The sequence below is a fragment of the Callorhinus ursinus genome, unplaced genomic scaffold (assembly GCF_003265705.2).
Source record: "Callorhinus ursinus isolate GAN/ISIS: 27379988/994484 unplaced genomic scaffold, GSC_fseal_2.0 scaffold48, whole genome shotgun sequence".
NCBI lineage: Eukaryota > Metazoa > Chordata > Mammalia > Carnivora > Otariidae > Callorhinus > Callorhinus ursinus.
The window spans coordinates 7,187,894-7,205,279 of NW_027397110.1; the positions used below are offsets into that span (position 1 = coordinate 7,187,894).

Consider the following 17,386-nt stretch of genomic DNA (forward strand, 5'->3'; position numbering starts at 1 on the left):
TCTTGACAATTGATCAGATTAGGCACCACTGTTACTATCACTCCCATGTTATGGAGGAGGATGCTGAGGCCCGTTGGATCCCCACATCTTGCCTCAAATGAACTAGCTGGCAAACGATGTGATTCCACCATCCCAAGCGGCCAGCAAAAGAACACATATCCTTAAAAGACTGTCCATCATTTAAAGGGGATTCAGCTGGACACCCCCCGCCTTTCGATTTGACACCAACCAGTTAAACTGTCCATGCTGCCTGAGATGGTAAATGGGCCTTTACAAGATGTCAACCCTATGTGGTGGTGCTTTTGAGAGAAAACCCTCGAGGCTGGTACCAGTAGGGTGTTTTCTGGGAAGGCCAGTGTTACTGGGCAGCAAATGCTCTGTGTCCACACACTGAAGCCTAAATAGCAGCAACACCTACCACGTCTTATTTACTATGAGCCAAGTACTCTGTACATGTTGATTCTCTTATCCCCTCCCCCCTAAAGCCCTATAAGGTAGGGATTGTTTTGCCCTGGTTTTGGGTGAAAAAAACAGACACAAAGCAAAGTGATTTGGCTGAGGCCACACGGGTAAGAAAGAGGCAGAGACAGAATCCAGACCCAGGCCTGTCTACCTATAAAGCCTGACCCCTGCCCCATGATGTGGACATCTTAAGTTTGGATACATCCCTGATCACCCCTAAGGACCAGTCCCCGGAGAGGGTTGCTGGAGAATGGGAGTCAGACACTCATGCTCTCACCTTTGAGGAACTGAGAGTTATGTCATTCGGTTATCTCTTCTGCAGGGAGCACCTCTTCCGCTGAGCTCAGGCCTGCCATGGTCAGGCCCTCAGAGATGCCTTGTTACCTTCTGGCGGGGAGGCTATGAGTGCATGGCAACCTTTGCCACAAGCATGTGCAATGTTCATTCAGTCACTCAACAAACATTCTTTGCAAGGCCTCATGCTGGGTCCTAGAGAAACCCCATGTCCCCACAGCTCTAGCATAGTTCCATGTCCCAGCCCTCCAGCAAGGGACCTTAATTTGGGGTTTAGGGAAGGGCCCTGAAGATGTGATGCACAACTTGAGGCTCAGGTCGGTGATAATAAGAGCACTTTCCCAACAGGGTCATTGTGAGGATTAAACAAGTCCTTGCATGCAAAACGTTGATAACTGTGTGATTAACTAAAAATAAATAATAAATTCTTCTGGGAACTAGTCCAGAGAATTCAGATTCTCAAAGGTGAGAGTGACTTAAAAAGAGAGAAGGGGAAGGGACTCAGAAACCTAGAGGCTGAGATAGGCTAGTCCCCAGACTAGCATACAGGGCAGGAAATGCAATAAAACACGGTCACGTTGTTCCCAACATGTTATTACAAAAATGTCCAAGCATACAGAAAGCTGAAAGGACTGAGCAGTGAATATTCACATGCCCTAGGTCATGCTATAATTGTAAACATTTTGCTATGTCGCTCAATCACCTACTCATTCATCCATCCATCCACTCATCAACCCACATAACATTTTTGTTCAAAACAAAACAAAAAACAAAACAGGTTACTTTTAACTTATTCTTTTTTTTTTTTTTTAAGGAAACTCTTCACCCAGTGTGGGGCTTGAACTCACGACTCTGAGATCAAGAGTCACATACTCCACTGACTGAGCCAACAAAGTACCCCTTAACTTTATTCTCTTTTTATTAAGATTTTATTTATGTATTTATTTATTTGTCAGAGAGAGAAAGCACAAGCAGGGGGAGTGGCAGGCAGAGGGAGAAGCAGGCTCCCCGTGGAGCATTCTGGGATCATGACCTGAGCTGAAGGCAGACGCTTGACCGACTGAGCCACCGAGGCAACCCCCTTAACTTTATTCTTAATGCTCTTTTGCATTTATACTATTTTTTAAAAATTTCTGTATTTATTTATTAAATATATTTTTTATTTATTTGACAGAAAGAGAGCACAAGTAGGCAGAGCGGCAGGCAGAGGGAAAGGGAGAAGCAGGCTCTCTGCTGAGCAGGGAGCCTGATGCGGGGCTCGATCCCAGGACCCCGGGATCATGACCTGAGCCGAAGGCAGATGCTTAACTGACTGAGCCACCCAGGTGCCCCTGTCAATAGTTATTTAAAAAATTATTTCCATTTTGGAACAAAATAATTCTTTTTTTTAAAGATTTATTTATTTGGGGCACCTGGGTGGCTCAGTCAGTTAAGCATCTACCTTCAGCTCAGGTCATGATCCTGGGGTCCTGGGACTGAGCCCCACGTGGGGCTCCCCACTCAGCAGGGAGTCTGCTTCTCTCTCTCCCTCTGCCCCTCCCCCCACTTATGTTCTCTCCCTCTCTCTCTCTCTCATATAAATAAATATATCTTAAGAAAAAAGATTTATTTATTTGAGAGAGAGAGAGCATGCAGGGGAGAGGGCAGAGGAAGAGGGAGAGAGCATCCCAAGCAGACTCCATGCTGGGTGTGGAGCCTGATGTGGGGCTCCATCCCAGGACGCCAAGATCACCACCTGAGCTGAGACCAAGAGTTGGACACTTAACCGACTATGCCACCTAGGTGCCCCCAGGAACAAAAGAATTGCTTTTTTTTTTTTTTTAAAGATTGTATTTATTTGAAAGAGAGAGAGAGCGCGCAAGCAGGGGAAGCAGCAGAGGGAGGAAGAGGCTCCCCACTGAGCTGGGAGCCCCATGCGGGGCTGCATCCCAGGACCCTGGGATCGGGACCTGAGCTGAAGGCAGATGCTTAAAACCAACTGAGCCACCCTGGCGCCCTGGAACAAAAGAATTCTTTTTTTTTTTTTTTAATTTTATTCATTTACTTGACAGCAAGAGAGGGAACACAAGCAGGGGGAGCGGGAAAGGGAGAAGCAGGCTCCTGGCTGAGCAGGGGCTCGACCCCAGGACCCCAGGATCATGACCTGAGCCACCCAGGTGCCCCTGGAACAAAAGAATTCTTAAAAGAGAAAATAATCTACCAACAGTATTTGGTATCAGGAAACTCTCCAGAAACTTTAGACCAGAATCTAACCTCCTCCATAGACAACATCCTTTTCTGTCTCACTCACCTTTGGATTCTCAGAGCCAGAACAGTGCCTGGTACATAGTAGATACTCGATTACTATTTGTGGGGGGCATGAATTATTTTAATTATGGTTATTTATCAAAGTTTAAAAAGGTCATGTATTCTGATGGGGAGCCCTGAGCTTGAACCCAGGGGAGAATGTGGTTTGAGTGGCCTTTAACAGATGATGTAGCAACCCCTTCCCACCAGGGGAGGTGACCCTTGGGGGTGAGGGGGCAGGCTCCCCTGCAATGCTGGGAGGCCAGGCCCACCTTTCTCTAGGGGCCCTAGGCGAGCACCCGCACCCGGATGGGTCTTGGGAATTTCTCTCCACATTCCTCACATGTTTGGCATAATTCAGGCCTTTGTTTTTGATCTCACTAAATGGCAAGTCTGCAGCCTTAGTAGTTCTTAGTACCAGTATAAATATTGTTATTTATTCCATTTACAATTAGCAATTAAGTTTGTTTTCAGGCACCACAATGGAATTTAAAACACTCAGTTAAAGTAAACCAAATGAATCAGAGGCAGCCTGCTTTTCTCTTCAAAACATTCTTTAAAAAAAAAAAAAGGGAAAAAAGCTGCATAACAGAGACAGAAAGGTCTAAAACATTCCCCTTTCCCCTTATACCCACCTCATACTCACAAAATCACTTGTTTTACATGTGTGTTGAAAAGGACCCGAGAGATCTGGCTTCTGCTGTCTCTTATATTGGGGCGCCTGGCTGACTCAGTTGAAAGAGCATGCCACTCTTGATTACGGGGTCATGAGTTCAAGCCCCATGTTGGGCATAGAGTTTACTTAAAAAACAAACAAACAAACTACTGTCTCTTGTCTAAATTACTGTGTAATTTGGGGAGGTTACTTAACCTCTCTGGTCCTCAATTCTTTGTGTTGAAAAGAAGAAAGGTGTGACCTGAGATGACTCAATCCATGGGTCAAAGGCTATGATTGCATTTACTGGGCACGTCAAACTACCTCTTAGGTGGTAACTTGAAAGGCAGAGAGTTGGAGAAAGAGGAGAGATGACAAATGCGTTGCTTGGAAAGAAACACTGATGGCTCTGGACTCCTCTGACACTGTGTACCATTGGGTAACCTCCTTCTCTTTTTAAATCCCAGTCTTTGGTGCCTGAGTGGCTCAGTCTTTAAGTGTCTGCCTTCGGCTCAGGTCATGATCCTGGGGTCCTGGAATCGAGCCCCACATCGGGCTCTCGGCTCTGTCAGAAGCCTGCTTCTCCCTCTCCCACTCCCCCTGCTTGTGTTCCCTCTCTCACTGTCTCTCTGTCAAATGAATAAACAAAATCTTAAAAAAAACACAACAGTCTTCCCCCCCTTTTTTAAAGATTTTATTTATTTATTTAACAGAGAGAGACACAGCGAGAGAGGGAACATAAGCAGGGGGAGGAGAGAGGGAGAAGCAGGCTTCCCGCTGAGCAAGGAGCCTGATGCGGGGCTTGATCCCAAGACCCTGGGATCATGACCTGAGCCGAAGGTAGACACTTAACCGCCTGAGCCACCCAGGCGCCCCGAGTGTTCCCATTTTAAAGTGGTTTGAGATAGAATCTAGATTCAGGAGTAACAGAATCCGGATTGCTAACGGGTGATGTCTGGCTGGTTTGGTGATTTTGAGCTTTGAATGTGAACATGTTCAGGCAGAACATTTTCTCTCCAATTCTCCACAAGCCCCACCAGGCTCCCATTACCTCCTAACACCTCTCTGGCCCTTGAAGTTTGTTGTTTCTTTTTCTTTCTTTTGAAATTAGGTAGGCTCCACACCCAGTGTGGGGCTTAAACTCACGACCCTGAGATCAACAGTCACATGCTCTACCAACTGAACCAGCCAGGCACCCTGAAGACTGTTGTTTCTTACTAAGAATTCCCTTCCAATCTTGAAAACCCTATGATCCATCAGCTAGGCGAGGACAGGGAAGATCACCTAAGATGTCCTACCGTCCGCCCTCCTCTTCCCTTTGGGAGGTCCTTGTCAGAGGGTCAAGGAAGGCCTCAGGAAGGAAAACTGGAAAGGAAGGCTGGGGACCACCCCAAGGAAAATCCACACTGATTTGATAGGTCCTAGCTGTAATCAGCACAGGAATAGCATCAGGCCTAATTGGGAGCATCTCAGCCTTCTCAGATGATGACTCATTTTAAGCAAACATCCAGTGACCCTGCCTGGAATCCAGTTCAAATGAGGAAACGTGAAGCACTTACGACAGGTGAATCCCGGAAAAGATGCTGCAAAGATGGGCACAGTACCTGCCCCAAAGCTTTCCCAGGTTGACAAGGACGCCGCCAATAATACTATTAACATTGTGAAAAAGTCTTCAGAGCTGCAGATCAACCACTGTGGGGCCCAGAGGAAGGTGACTCATTCTGGACAGTGGTGTAGAAAAGCCTCCCGGAGGAGGTGGCATTTGATATGGGCCTTGTAGGCAGAGGAGGAGAGGGAGGGTGGAAAGAAGACCCACATCTCAGTAGTGGTGTAAACCAGGGTATGGGGCTTGTTTTCTCATCTCTGAGCTGGAAGGGGTGCAATGATGCCTGCTTCCTTTGTGGTTGTAAAGATTAAATTAACTGTGTGTGAAAAGATCTGGCACATAATATATTTAACTTTCAATTGCAGGTAAAGCAAAAGCATGTGCGTGGGCCAAGTTGTGAGAGGTGACTTTGGAGAAGGCTGCATATGTTGATGGTGATTATCTCTGGGTGCTAGAGTTTCTCGGGTAATGTTTACTTTTCTCTTTATCCTGTTCTATGTTGGTTGAAGTATTTATAGCAAACACATGTTATTTATATAATGGATAAAATGTTCTTTGCGAAAAGAAAAAAGAAAAGCTATTTGTGTTCTGATACCTAAAAAATTCAAACCTAGGGAAAAGTGGCAAAAGTGTTCAAAGAACTCCCATATACCCCCTCACCCAGATTCACTTATTTTGAATATCTGGTCACATGTGTGCTCTATGTATATACACATATTTTGAACCATTGGCAAGTCAGCTGCTGATATCACACCCCTAATTATTTCAGCATTCATTCCCAAGAACAAAGGCAGTCTCTTACATAACCCAGCACAATAATAATCAATAAACTTAACATTGATACAATACTATTATCTAATATACAGTCAAGTTTTGCTATTTGTCTCCTCCATATTGCCCTTTACAGTAATTTCCTCCCCAGTCCAGGATCCAGTCCATGACCATTGGTTGCATTTAATTGTCACGTCTTTTTAGTCTCCTTTAATCTGCAACAGTTCCTCAGATTTTCTTTGTCTTTCATGACACAGACATTTTTGCAAGAGTACAGACCAGTTATTCTGTAGCAGAAGAAACTGAAACTCAGTTTGGGTTTGGCTGATGCTTCCTCAGGATTAGATTAATTTTATGCACTGCTGACTGCGTGGTGACGCTGTGTCCTTCTCAGTGCCTCACATCAGCAGGTGTGCAATGGACGTCAGTTTGTCGTATTACTTATGTTAACGTGGACCATTTGGTTAAGATGGTGTCTCAGCTTCTCTACCTTTTTAATTATCAAATAACTTGCGGCTGTTTCTGTGAAAGACTTCGAATAGCCTTTCACTTTCATGGGAGAAAAAAAGCGAGGCTTTCCTTTGAGGAAACGGATACCTATTTCTTGCCGAACAGACCCAACAGCTCGCCTTCAGGAGCAACAGCCTTTCTCAATAAAGTTACGTGAGCGTGAACCTTTCCGGAAGGGCTGAGTCGGCTGGACCGCAAGGCATGAAGGGAATTGTAGTCTCCCTGGGCGCCCGGGGTCACACGCCGCCCTGTGGCCTCCTGGAGAAAGAGCCAGAAGCCGAAAAGGGAGCGCGGCCGAGGGAGCCGGCGGAGGCGCGCTGGGACGCGGTGGATCACAGGACTGGTAGTTCACGGGAGCACTACTGCCGCGGTCGCCGCGCCCCGCGCGGAAGAACTGGACTACCATACCCAGTAGGCCACGCGCGCGGGGGAAGGGGAACCCGGCCTGGGCCTCGAACAAATCAAATCGAAGGAAAGAAACTGCCGGCTTTCAAAATCCTCCTCCTCCGCCATCATCCGCCGCCGTGCGGGGAGCAGGTGGTGTCGGAGACGGGAGTGGCGAGAACTGCTGGGAGAGCTGACGGGAGAGCGGGCCGGGCATCGGGACCTCTGGGCTCAGAGGCGGCGACCCCGACCTGACCTGACCCGGACCCTACATCGTTCCCCGCCCCTGCCGGGCGGACGCGCGCGCTCAGGTCGCCCCACGCGGCGGCGCCGCCTGTTTACGGTAAGGGTCGGGGTCCCTTTCCTTTCCCCGTCACCTGCCTGGGTTGGGGGCGGGGGGCGGCGCGGCCTTGCAACTGGGCGAGGACGATGTGGCGCCCCTGAGCGCCTTCTGCGTGCCTCCTCGGCCTTCTCCCCTGCGCTTCGACGGCCGAGCGCGGAGGGGCTGAGGGACGGCGTGCTGGGGGGCGCAGCCCCCTTTCCCAGATGGGGAAGCGGAGGCTTGGAGGGGGCGTCTGGCGCAGCTGCCCACCGTGGCGTCTCCCGTTGGCGTCGGTGACAGCTGGGGGCGGTGCGCGTCCGCCGGGGATCCCGGATGGGGCTCCCGCGCCGCCCGCCTGTCATTTGCGGCCCGCACTCGCGCGTCGCTCCGCTGCCGCCGCCTCCCAGTAGTCCCACGCCCGTGGCCCCTGGGATCGCCGTGAGCCACTGCTGACGCTTCGCAGGAGCGATGGAGGTGCACCTGAGAAAATCTGCGACTTGCGTTCCCAGAAAGGAGAGGACTGCTTGTGTCTTTACTGTTTGTCTTTGCTCTGCTGCTGACCCTTTGCAGAATTTGGGCAAATCAAGCACCTCTCTGTGCTTCGGTTTCGTAGTCTTTAAAGTGGGTGGTGCGTGTGTATTGGACTGAGGAATAAGCCCTTTTCTAGCTGAGAAGTTCTGTGTTCCAATAGGAACGTATCTGGGAGCCCCACCACCATTTTTCTTGCCTCCGATTGTCCCATCCCACAACTGCAAGTGATGGCGGGGTTTCAGGCTCACGTTTATTCAGTTTCATCGCTTCATTCTTGGAGCACCTTCTAGATGCCAGGCCTTAGGTTGCGTCTAAGTGATCCTGTCAAAACATCTGTCAGAGCCTGCTCTTCTCTGTTAGAAACCCACCAGTGGCTCTCCTTTTCGCTCAGAGTAAAAGCCACATTCTTTGAATGGTCTTTGTGACTTGGGCCTCTTGCTAATTCTTTCTCATTTCTTGCTTTCTTTCTCCTTCCCTCTCTGCCCTCCAGCCCCGCTGGCCTCCCTGCAGTTTTTCTAATCTCCCTCCGCCCCCCCCACAAGAGCCTTTGCTTTTGCTATTCCATTTGCAAGAATACTCTTCCCGACATCTGCCTGGCCCAAGCCTTGATATCCTTCAAGTCTTTGTTTCTTTCCTAATAATATCTTCTCTAACCATTCTGATTTGTTGTGGGGTTTGTTTGTTTGTTTGTTTGTTTTTTTAAGTAGGCTCTATGCCCAGTGTGGAGCCGAACATGGGGCTTGACCTCATAACCCTGAGATCAAGACCTGAGCTGAGATCAGTAGTCGGACGCTTAACCAACTGAGCCACCAGGCACTCCTCTAACCAGTCTGTTTTAAATTGCAACCCCCAGAAAACTCCTTACCCTTTTCTCTGTTTATTTTTCTTTTTATCACTGTCTTAAGATACTACATATCTTGTTTAGAACACATGCTCTAAGGGGTGCCTGGCTGGCTCAGTTGGTAGAGCTTGCGACTCTTGATCTTGGCGTTATGGGTTCATGCCTCACATTGGGCATAGAGATTACTTAAAAAAATAAAATCTTAAAAAAAAAAAAACACTTATTTTAAGAGCGTATGGTTTTGTTTCATTCACTGCTGTGCTTCCGGTATCTGGAACAATGTCCAGAACACAGTAGTACACAATAAATTTTCTTGAATGAATGGACACCTCCTTACCCAGAAGAATGATTCATGCTTACTGGTAAAGATAGGCAAACCAGGGTGATCAGGGTTAAGATAAGGAGAAGGAGCCCAGAGGAAGCCTGGGGGGATTGAGAGGTTTTGGGGGCCATCACAATTGTAACTTGAGGATGAATAGATTGGGGAAGAACATGTTCTGGATAAGACGGAGTCTCTGTGGGCACCTCCTGGTTCTGTCCCCCATATCAGTCTTCCTCGGTCTCCCCCGATGACCTCTTTGGGGAAATGGAGTGGTCCTTTCTTCCAGTCTGCTGAGTTCTGCCAAGCTGGAAGCTCCTTTCTTCAGTAACTCTGCCCAGGATCTATTGTGATGGTGGCTGTTGTGATGTAGAGACCTCTGGTCTCCTAGGAACCCCTGAGGTCTGGCCGCCATGGGTTGCCCAGTCTCCTGGCCAAGGTTGAAACTGGACGTGCAGTGGGCTGCCCCTTGTGCCCCACCCCCAGAGACATGCCAGCATGGGTGGTGGGGCATTTCCTGGGATGGATGACCTGGATCCCATAGCCATCTTAGTCCTGTTTGAGGAGTGGGACCCTCAAACAGAGAGCAGCCAAGATGATCAGGCAGGTGTGTGCTTGGGGCTCTTTGCAGCTATTGGTCTGGGACTCAACTGCCATTCACTGGTGGCCCAGAAAATGGGCAACTCACATGGCTATGCTTGGTGTCCCAGCTGGGGCATTTGGGCAGGGGAGGAGTTAAAGTGAGTTAGTGACTGTCCAGAGGCTAAAATGTGATTTTACTACATTCTTGCCACTTTCTCCCCCTTTCTAGAATTGTTCCCTCCCTAATGCTGTTTTCATTTCTCCCAGTGGTTTAGCTGTTGGAGTCTCCATAGTTGGGGGAGAGGGGGTCAAGCCCCTGAAAAGGCTGATGTCCTACCCTGCCCTCCCCAGCCGGGGGTCCCCAGGAGACTCCTCTCTCTTAATGAAACTTCGTCCTGCTCAGTTTGCAGATTTCCAGGGGAGCCCAGCAACGTGGCCAGCATGGCCTCTGAAGACATTGCCAAGCTAGCAGAGACGCTTGCCAAAACCCAGGTGGCCGGGGGACAGCTGAGTTTCAAGGGCAAGAGCCTCAAACTCAACACTGCAGAAGATGGTGAGTTCCTGCTTGGGCTGGCCCAGGGGAAGAAAGGGAGTGTGCAAATGACCACTTACTCTTACTCGTGTTCCGGCTTGTTTAGCTGCATTATTACGTTGTTTGTCCTAGTAGTTCTGTGAGATAATCTTTGGGCCCATCTCACAGTGAAGCTCAGAGATGATGTGTCCACAAGCACATATAGGCTTCCCTGCTAGTCATCATGTTTTTGGAGGCCATCCTTGCTGGTGACAGCTTAGGTGGGAAGGGCCCCTTTATGTCTTAGAGGGAGAGGATAGTAAACAATGAGTGACCATGACAGCAGTGTCAGGATATAGCCCCTGGCTTCCTATCAGATCTTTACCACCATGATCCCAGGCTGGTCTGGGAATACCGGTTGCCTTCCCCAGAGGTAAGGCCTTCTTGGAGGTCCGGTCCATGCAGCTGAATGCTCCTGGGAGAGGGATGGATGTTCTTGTCTATGTAGAGGAATGAGGACTGGCAGGAATTAGGAACCAGAATGCAGGCTCTATCTTTTCATCCCTAGCCAAAGCATGGCTAACACTGGTCAATCCTGAATCCCCTGGTGTTTGGAGGTGAAGGCACCTACGTCAGTACTTGCACAGCCTCTTGAGGTTCAGGCCCAACCAGGGAAACTGGTCTGGACTTGCCTGGTTGTCATGGAGTGCAGGCAGGCTTGCTCCCCTGCACTGGCTCAGAAACTGCTTTGAGTCCTGGGGTTGCTGGGAGCGTGGCCATTTAAAATTTATAGAGCTCCTCCCTGTGCTCTTGTCACTTTTGATCATGCATTATCCGGAAGGGAGGGAGGGAGGAAGGTGGAAATGTTACCATTTTTATAAATAAGGAAAAATGATTTGGAAGACCTAATTTGCCCAACGTCATACAGCTGGTACATAGCAGAGCCAGGATTTTAACAGAGTTCCAGCTGAATCCGTGTTCCTGTGTTTCTCAGTAGACCTTCAGCTCGGTTCAGTAAACATGAATTTGCTATTAACTGCCATTCACTGAACGCTGAGTCAGGCTGTCTTAAGTGCCATGCACGTAGCATCTCAGTTTATTTCCACAACAGTCCTTGAGGTGGGTTTCATCCGCATTCTGTAGATTGGGAAATGAAAGCTGAGGGAGCTGAAAGAACTCACCTAAGGGCGCAGCTAGAAAGCAGTGGGGCTGGGATTAGAACCCAGGCTTGTCTAGCCTTAAAATCCATGCAGATCACCACTTCACTGGCGCAGGCTGGACATGCTGCCTCCATTTTCAAGTCACCAGGGATGCCCAGCTTACAGCCCCAGCCTCTGAGGAGCTCCTGTCCTGGAGTAGGAAGGAGGTACTCAGATAACTACTGGGGGCAGAAGGTGAAGGTTACTCTGAGCGACATGAGCAGAAAGCTGTGGGAAGTACGGCGAGGGAAAAGGGGTCGCTTCTAGTTTAGGAGGGCCCTGGAAGTCTCCATGGGTGAGGTGGTGTTTGAACTGTCCTTGAAGGTGAAAAGGCACTAGAGGCAGGGAGGATGACATGAGTCAGGCAGAGGAGCTGAGACACGTAGGGTGGGCATGGGAGAGAAGAAATCAGGATGCCATAGGGAGCCCAGTGCAGAGGCCCTTGAATGCTGTGCAGGGGAGCCTGGCAGCCAAATCCTGGGCCCACAAAGGGCCTCCATCTTGGTTGCGAGTGAGCCGGCCCCGTCAGGAGAGAGCAAGGGCCTGTGTGAAGAAGTCACCAAACTGATGATTGGAACAAGGCTCTTTTCTCTCCCCAGTAAGTCATTTAAGGACCAAAGAAAGGCCTTTCTGCTTTTCCATGGCTGCATGGTGACCACCTGAAGCCTGTCACTGTGTGAGGTGGTAGAGGCTGAAAAGCAAGCCCTGCTGCTCAGCCTCCTGACAGCCGGCTATCCGGCGGTGGTTGGGATGCAGCCCTAGCCTGTATTTGAGTTACACAGAACTCCACATGGATTGAAAACGAATGAGAGAGGCCACCCAGAGTGATCCCCCCACTCTCCTCTCCCTGCTCTTCCCAGTTGGTGCTTTTTCTTCCCAGCTCGCGTTGTGCCTGTGACTCTCCCCAGGGCTGAACTCGCTCTGTGCGTGCATCACTTGTACGGCAGAAGTCTTCCCTTGGGGCTCCGGCATCTCTGTTGCCTGGCTCTTAAGGATTGCACAGACATTCCCATGAGCAGCTGTCCTCCCTCCTTGTTCACCTGGCCAGTCCCTGGGTGTTCAAGGGCCTCCGTTCTGGTCTTTCAAAGCGCTGAGAGATTATTTCAGCCCTCGAGCAGCGCACTGCGTGCCAGTCATGGAGGACACCCGGGCACCTGGGACCCAGGGGAGGAGGGAAGGGATTGAGGGGCTTCCTGCGGGGGTGGGGGGGTGGGGGGTGCTCCATAAAGTCCACGATTGTGCACGGAAGCAAGGATTTGGGGAGGAGCTCATGGATAGAGTTTTAGAAGACCAGTCTGACGCCTAGCTCTCCTCTTCTCTTGAATTCCTGGGCAGAGTTGCTTCATTCCTTGAAACGTCAGCTTTCCCTTCTAGAAAATGGAAGGCTCATACCTGTCCAGCCTTCCTGGTTGTGAAATGAGAAAAGGAAAATAAATGTTGGTCACCACTTTCTGGCTGTGTGATCTCAGTAGGCATGTACGTACTCTCTCTGTGTCTCAACTTACTCCACTGTGAGATAGACATAATAGTAACTAGGCTGTGTCAGGGAGAATGCTAAGCATTCCTCTCTGCGGGGCATGGTAGTGAGCTGAGGCCAAGTCCTGGCTGGAGCTCATGACCCAGTGAGGAAGGGGGTATGAACAAAGTCTCCACATAATGACCAAGTCATCACTTAGAAGAGTGTAAAATTGTAGCAGGCAATGTCTGTGGGGAGACCAGGGCTGTGAAACCTGCCAAGCAGGATCTGACCTGGCTGGGAGTTCAGCAGGGGTTCCTGAGGAAGTGACACTGGTGGCCTAGGGAGGGAGGAATGTTCAGAGGCCCCACTGGGACAGCTTCTCTGCAAGCTCTTTACGGGTTGCAAAGCACCACCTTTCTGAAACCCTTTCTGTGGCCTTTGTCACCTAAAAGGTCAAGTCCACCTTTTCTCTCCTGTACACATCTCCATTGCTTCACCCACTCCGTCTTGTGCCAGCTAGGCTAGATGGGTTTTGTCTCATGCCCCTGTGTGTTTTTGTTCAGATTGTAAAATTAACACGTGCTCATTATAGAATACAGAAACATTGAAAGAAGGCAAAAAACCCACATCTTCATTATCTCACACCCCAGGATACAACTACTATTAATTTTGGTGCATTTTTCTTTTCTAGCTTTTTTCCTAACCATAGCTGAGTTCCCCTTTCCTTCCTTCCTTCCTTCCTTCCTTCCTTCCTCCCTCCCTCCCCCCCCTCCCTCCCTCCCTCCCTCCCTCCCTCCCTCCTTCCCTCCTTCCTTCCTTCCTTCCTTTCTCTCTCTCTCCCTCTTTTCTTTCTTTCTCAATTAGGATCATAATTAGAGATACTTTAAAAGCTGTTTTATAACCTGATACATTAGGAATAAATTGAGCAGCTGATGGAAAAGCACAGAATCACCCATAATGGCAGCACCTAGAGATAATTGTTTTAACATTGGGTTTTTATGCTTTTAGACCTTGGGGGGTGTGTGTGTGTGTAAGATCGAATATATAGCATTTTATTTTTTATTTTTATTTATGTATTTTCTAATAGGTGTAACATTTTAAAAGTGTGATCAGATCAAATACCCGTGGAAAACCCCATTTTTCACTTGTCACTATGACATGAATATTTTCCAAGTCAGGTAAACACCTGTGTCACCATTTATAATGATGTCAGTGTAACTGTATAATGTACTCCAGTGAATTAATCTATTCTCTGTTGATGGACATTTAGCTTGTTTGGAATTTTTCATCGTAACAATACAGTAGTGAACGACACCCCACACATGATTCATGGAACTCTGAGAGGCTTTATGCTGTTGTACCTGCTGGTCCTCTCACTTGGATGCTCTTTCCCTGCTTGGCCTCTTATTTATTTATTTGTTTACTTGTTTATTTGAGAGAGAGAGACAGAGATAGTGAGAGAACACGAGCAGGAAGGAGAGGGAGAAGCAGGCTCCCTGCTGAGCGGAGAGCTCTACGTGGGTCTTGATCCCAGGACCCTGAGGTCATGACTCAAGCCGAAGGTGGATGCTTTTTTTTTTTAAGATTTTATTTATTTATTTGACAGAGAGAGCAAGAGAGCACAAGTAGGGGGAACAGTAGAGGGAGAGGGAGAAGCAGGCTCCCTGCCAAACAGAGGGCCCGATGCAGGGCTCGATCTCAGGACCCTAGGATCATGCCCTGAGCTGAAGGCAGACACTTAACCATCTGAGCCACCCAGGTGCCCGCAACCCCCCACCCAAGGCGGATGCTTAACCAACTGAGCCACCTAGGCGCCCCTCCCTGCTTGGCCTTGTGCATTCCCTGCAGAGGGAGGCTCCACACACACCACCATAAGGTGCCCTAAGCCCCTTGTTTGCCCCACGTGGCGGGTTTCTTTCCTCCTTTGGCTCCCAAGCCTTCCATCTGAGCCTGTTTTAACACTCAGTACAGAGGAATTTTCTTTGTACTCGTGTCCCCTCCTAGATTGTGAGCCCGCCTGATTCTCCCTTGCAAGCCAGGGCCCAGCACGCAGCAGGTATACTATTGCTGTTGGAATTGTGAGTGATGAGGTAGTGGCTGGACTCTCTTCTGCCTCAGCTGTTTGTGACTCCCAAAATCTAAGTTTCTGTTCTTTGGTCCTTGGCAGCCAAAGACGTGATTAAAGAGATTGAAGACTTTGATGGCTTAGAGGCTCTGCGCCTGGAGGGCAACACGGTGGGCGTGGAGGCAGCCAGGGTCATCGCCAAGGCCTTGGAGAAGAAGTCAGAGTTGAAGGTGAGATCTGCATGGTGAGCAGGCCCAGACTGGTTGGGGACAAGCTTCTACTCATGCCACCACAGCCCCTGCCTATGTCCAGACCCTCCTAGGTCCTGCCTTGGTGGTGGTCACCACAAACAACTCCTCTTGCTCTGGCTTCCCCAGAGCACACAGCACTGGCCAGGGCCCCTCTCCCTAGGTGATGTGTCCATTTGGATCCCCCAGTAACAGACAGGAGTGTCAGAGGTTTATCAGGTAATATGCATGAAAGATAAAGGGGGAAGAAGCAGAACTGGACACGGAGAGCCTTCAGCTAGCATTGTAGGTTTGGCATCTGTGAGGAGGGAAGGGCACAGAATTGGCCACCAAGCCTTGGACTATGGAGCTGTTCTGGCAAGCGCTAAGCCTCCCCAGCAGGGAGCTCCAGAGCAAAGACTGCCCACAGAACAGTCGTGTATTGGACAGAAGTGGCCAGACCTCAGCTCAGATGCTGTGGTGGGTTTGGGAAGGTGCTGCACTCCTCAAAGCTGAATGGCTGAGTCTTAAAGTTTAGATCCAAGTGATGCTCCTCTTTGGCTGATACAGAGATCCTTCTATTCCATTGTGTCCTAAAGGGGGTCCCACTAAACAGCAGTCCTTCAAGATGCTCTGTGAGAAGAGTTGGGGTATCAGGTGTTGAAAATATCAGGAGGGCGTCCCTGCACACTCTCCATTCCTGGGACTCCTAGTGTGCGTCAGCACATAAAGCCGCTGCAGAGTGATGGGGGAGAGACCTGCTTTTCCGACTGCAAATGATGCTCAGTGCGTGCAGCGCATGTGTCATTAGTCCTCGGGGCACCCCATGTAATAAAGACTGTGTCCATTTGTAAGTCAAGGGAACTGAGGCTCGGAGGAGCTGAGTAAACAGCCCAGAATCCTAATGCTGATCAGTAAGCCACGTGGCAGCCTCCGAAGTCTGGTGCTCTTTCCTGGCCCACTGTGCTTGCTGAAGGGAAAGGATGCAGGGCCAGGGCGAACGGAGTGGCTGGCTCATGAGGCAGCCCTTACTGTTTGTTTCCTTAGCATCATCATGGTCAGGTAATAGCTAAGACGGTGGTTGTACCTTCTCTTCGGCCCCGGGCCTGTCGTTTCCCTGAGCAGTCACTGGGACATTTTCCTGTGAAAAAACTCAACCCTCCACAGTGGCCAGTGAAGGGCGGGAACAGAGGAGATGTGGCCTGGGCCTGGAGGCTGCAGAAGCTGAGCTTTGTCATCTGAGGGTCTGGGTTCAAGCCTTGGTACCACCACCGTATTTGTTTTCTGTGGCCTTGCATCAAACTCCACTCTGAGTCGGGGGTCCTTTATAAAAACTTTTTCTTCCCTGTGAGGTTGCCATGGTGAGCACATGTGGGCTTGTGTCATGAGAGAGCATGACCACAGGAGTGCCATGTGCAACGTGTCATCCTGAGCAGGCCTAGGGCCTTTAGTCACCCCAACCCCGTGGGGTCAGGTCCGGGGCAGGTGGGAGCTGCCCTTGACCCCAGTAGTGCTCTGGCCAAGGTGCTAGTGGAAGAGATGTTCCCTCTCCTGTTGGAACACAGGCACAAGTTAGGTCTTCACAGATGAGGGAGGTGAGGTCCAGGGCCACACGTGTCAGGAGGGGGCTGGGACTGGGGCCCGGATAACAGCCCAGCCTCCTAATTGCTCTGTAGTAACTACTGCTCACTTAGAGATTGTTGAGGCCAAAAGCTGTATTGCAGAGATGGGATCCTGGGGGTCAGAGGTGGGGAGTGGGGAGTGGCAGGCCTGGAGTCAGGTTAAGTCAGAATTGGAACCTCGTTCTTGTGCCCCAAACCCCATGCTGACCCTTGGCCCATCAGAGTTGGGGGTGCCTGGGTGGCTCAGTTGGTTAAGCGGCTATCTTCGGCTCAGGTCATGATCCTGGAGTCCCGGGATCGAGTCCCACATCGGGCTCCCTGCTCAGTGGGGGGTCTTTTTCTCCCTCTGACCTTCTTCCCTCTCATGCTCGCTCTCTACCATTCTCTCTCTCTCTCTCTCAATAAATAAATAAAAATCTTAAAAAAAATACAAAAATAAAAGGCCGACACAGTTGGGTTGGGGAAGCTTCGGGTGAGATGCCAGTTGTCAGGGGTTCTGGTGCTCAGGCTGTGGCTGCCTGTCATGGCCCTGAGCACCTACATTCAGGTGCACCTCACTGAGCAGACCCATGTAGACTGTCCCCTAAGGCTCCATGTGGGTTGGTGATTTGCTTTACTGGAGGCCTTGAGAATTCAACAGAAATCAGTTTGCTTAGTACTAAAGGTTGGATTTAGTTCATACATTTCAAGGACTGGATTTTCAGGGGAAAGTTGCTTTCTCTGGGTTCTATCATGCCCAG

General features: G+C 49.7%; 1 protein-coding gene across 4 annotated transcripts in view; it reads left to right on the forward strand.

Annotated features, from left to right (window-relative positions):
* The first annotated feature begins 5,702 nt into the window (after positions 1–5,702).
* RANGAP1 (Ran GTPase activating protein 1) overlaps positions 5,703–17,386 on the forward strand; it is a 32,724-nt gene continuing 21,040 nt past the window's right edge. For 2 of the 4 annotated variants that reach the window (XM_025881535.2, XM_073882729.1), the window contains exons 1-3: positions 9,404–9,588; positions 9,967–10,116; positions 14,900–15,027. In XM_025881535.2, coding sequence (XP_025737320.1) covers positions 9,480–9,588; positions 9,967–10,116; positions 14,900–15,027 — 387 coding nt within the window. In that variant the 5' untranslated portion in view covers positions 9,404–9,479. Of the gene's footprint in view, positions 7,312–9,403; positions 9,589–9,966; positions 10,117–14,898; positions 15,028–17,386 lie in introns of those variants that run through there. The other 2 variants (XM_025881536.2, XM_073882730.1) reach the window with 2 other exon arrangements.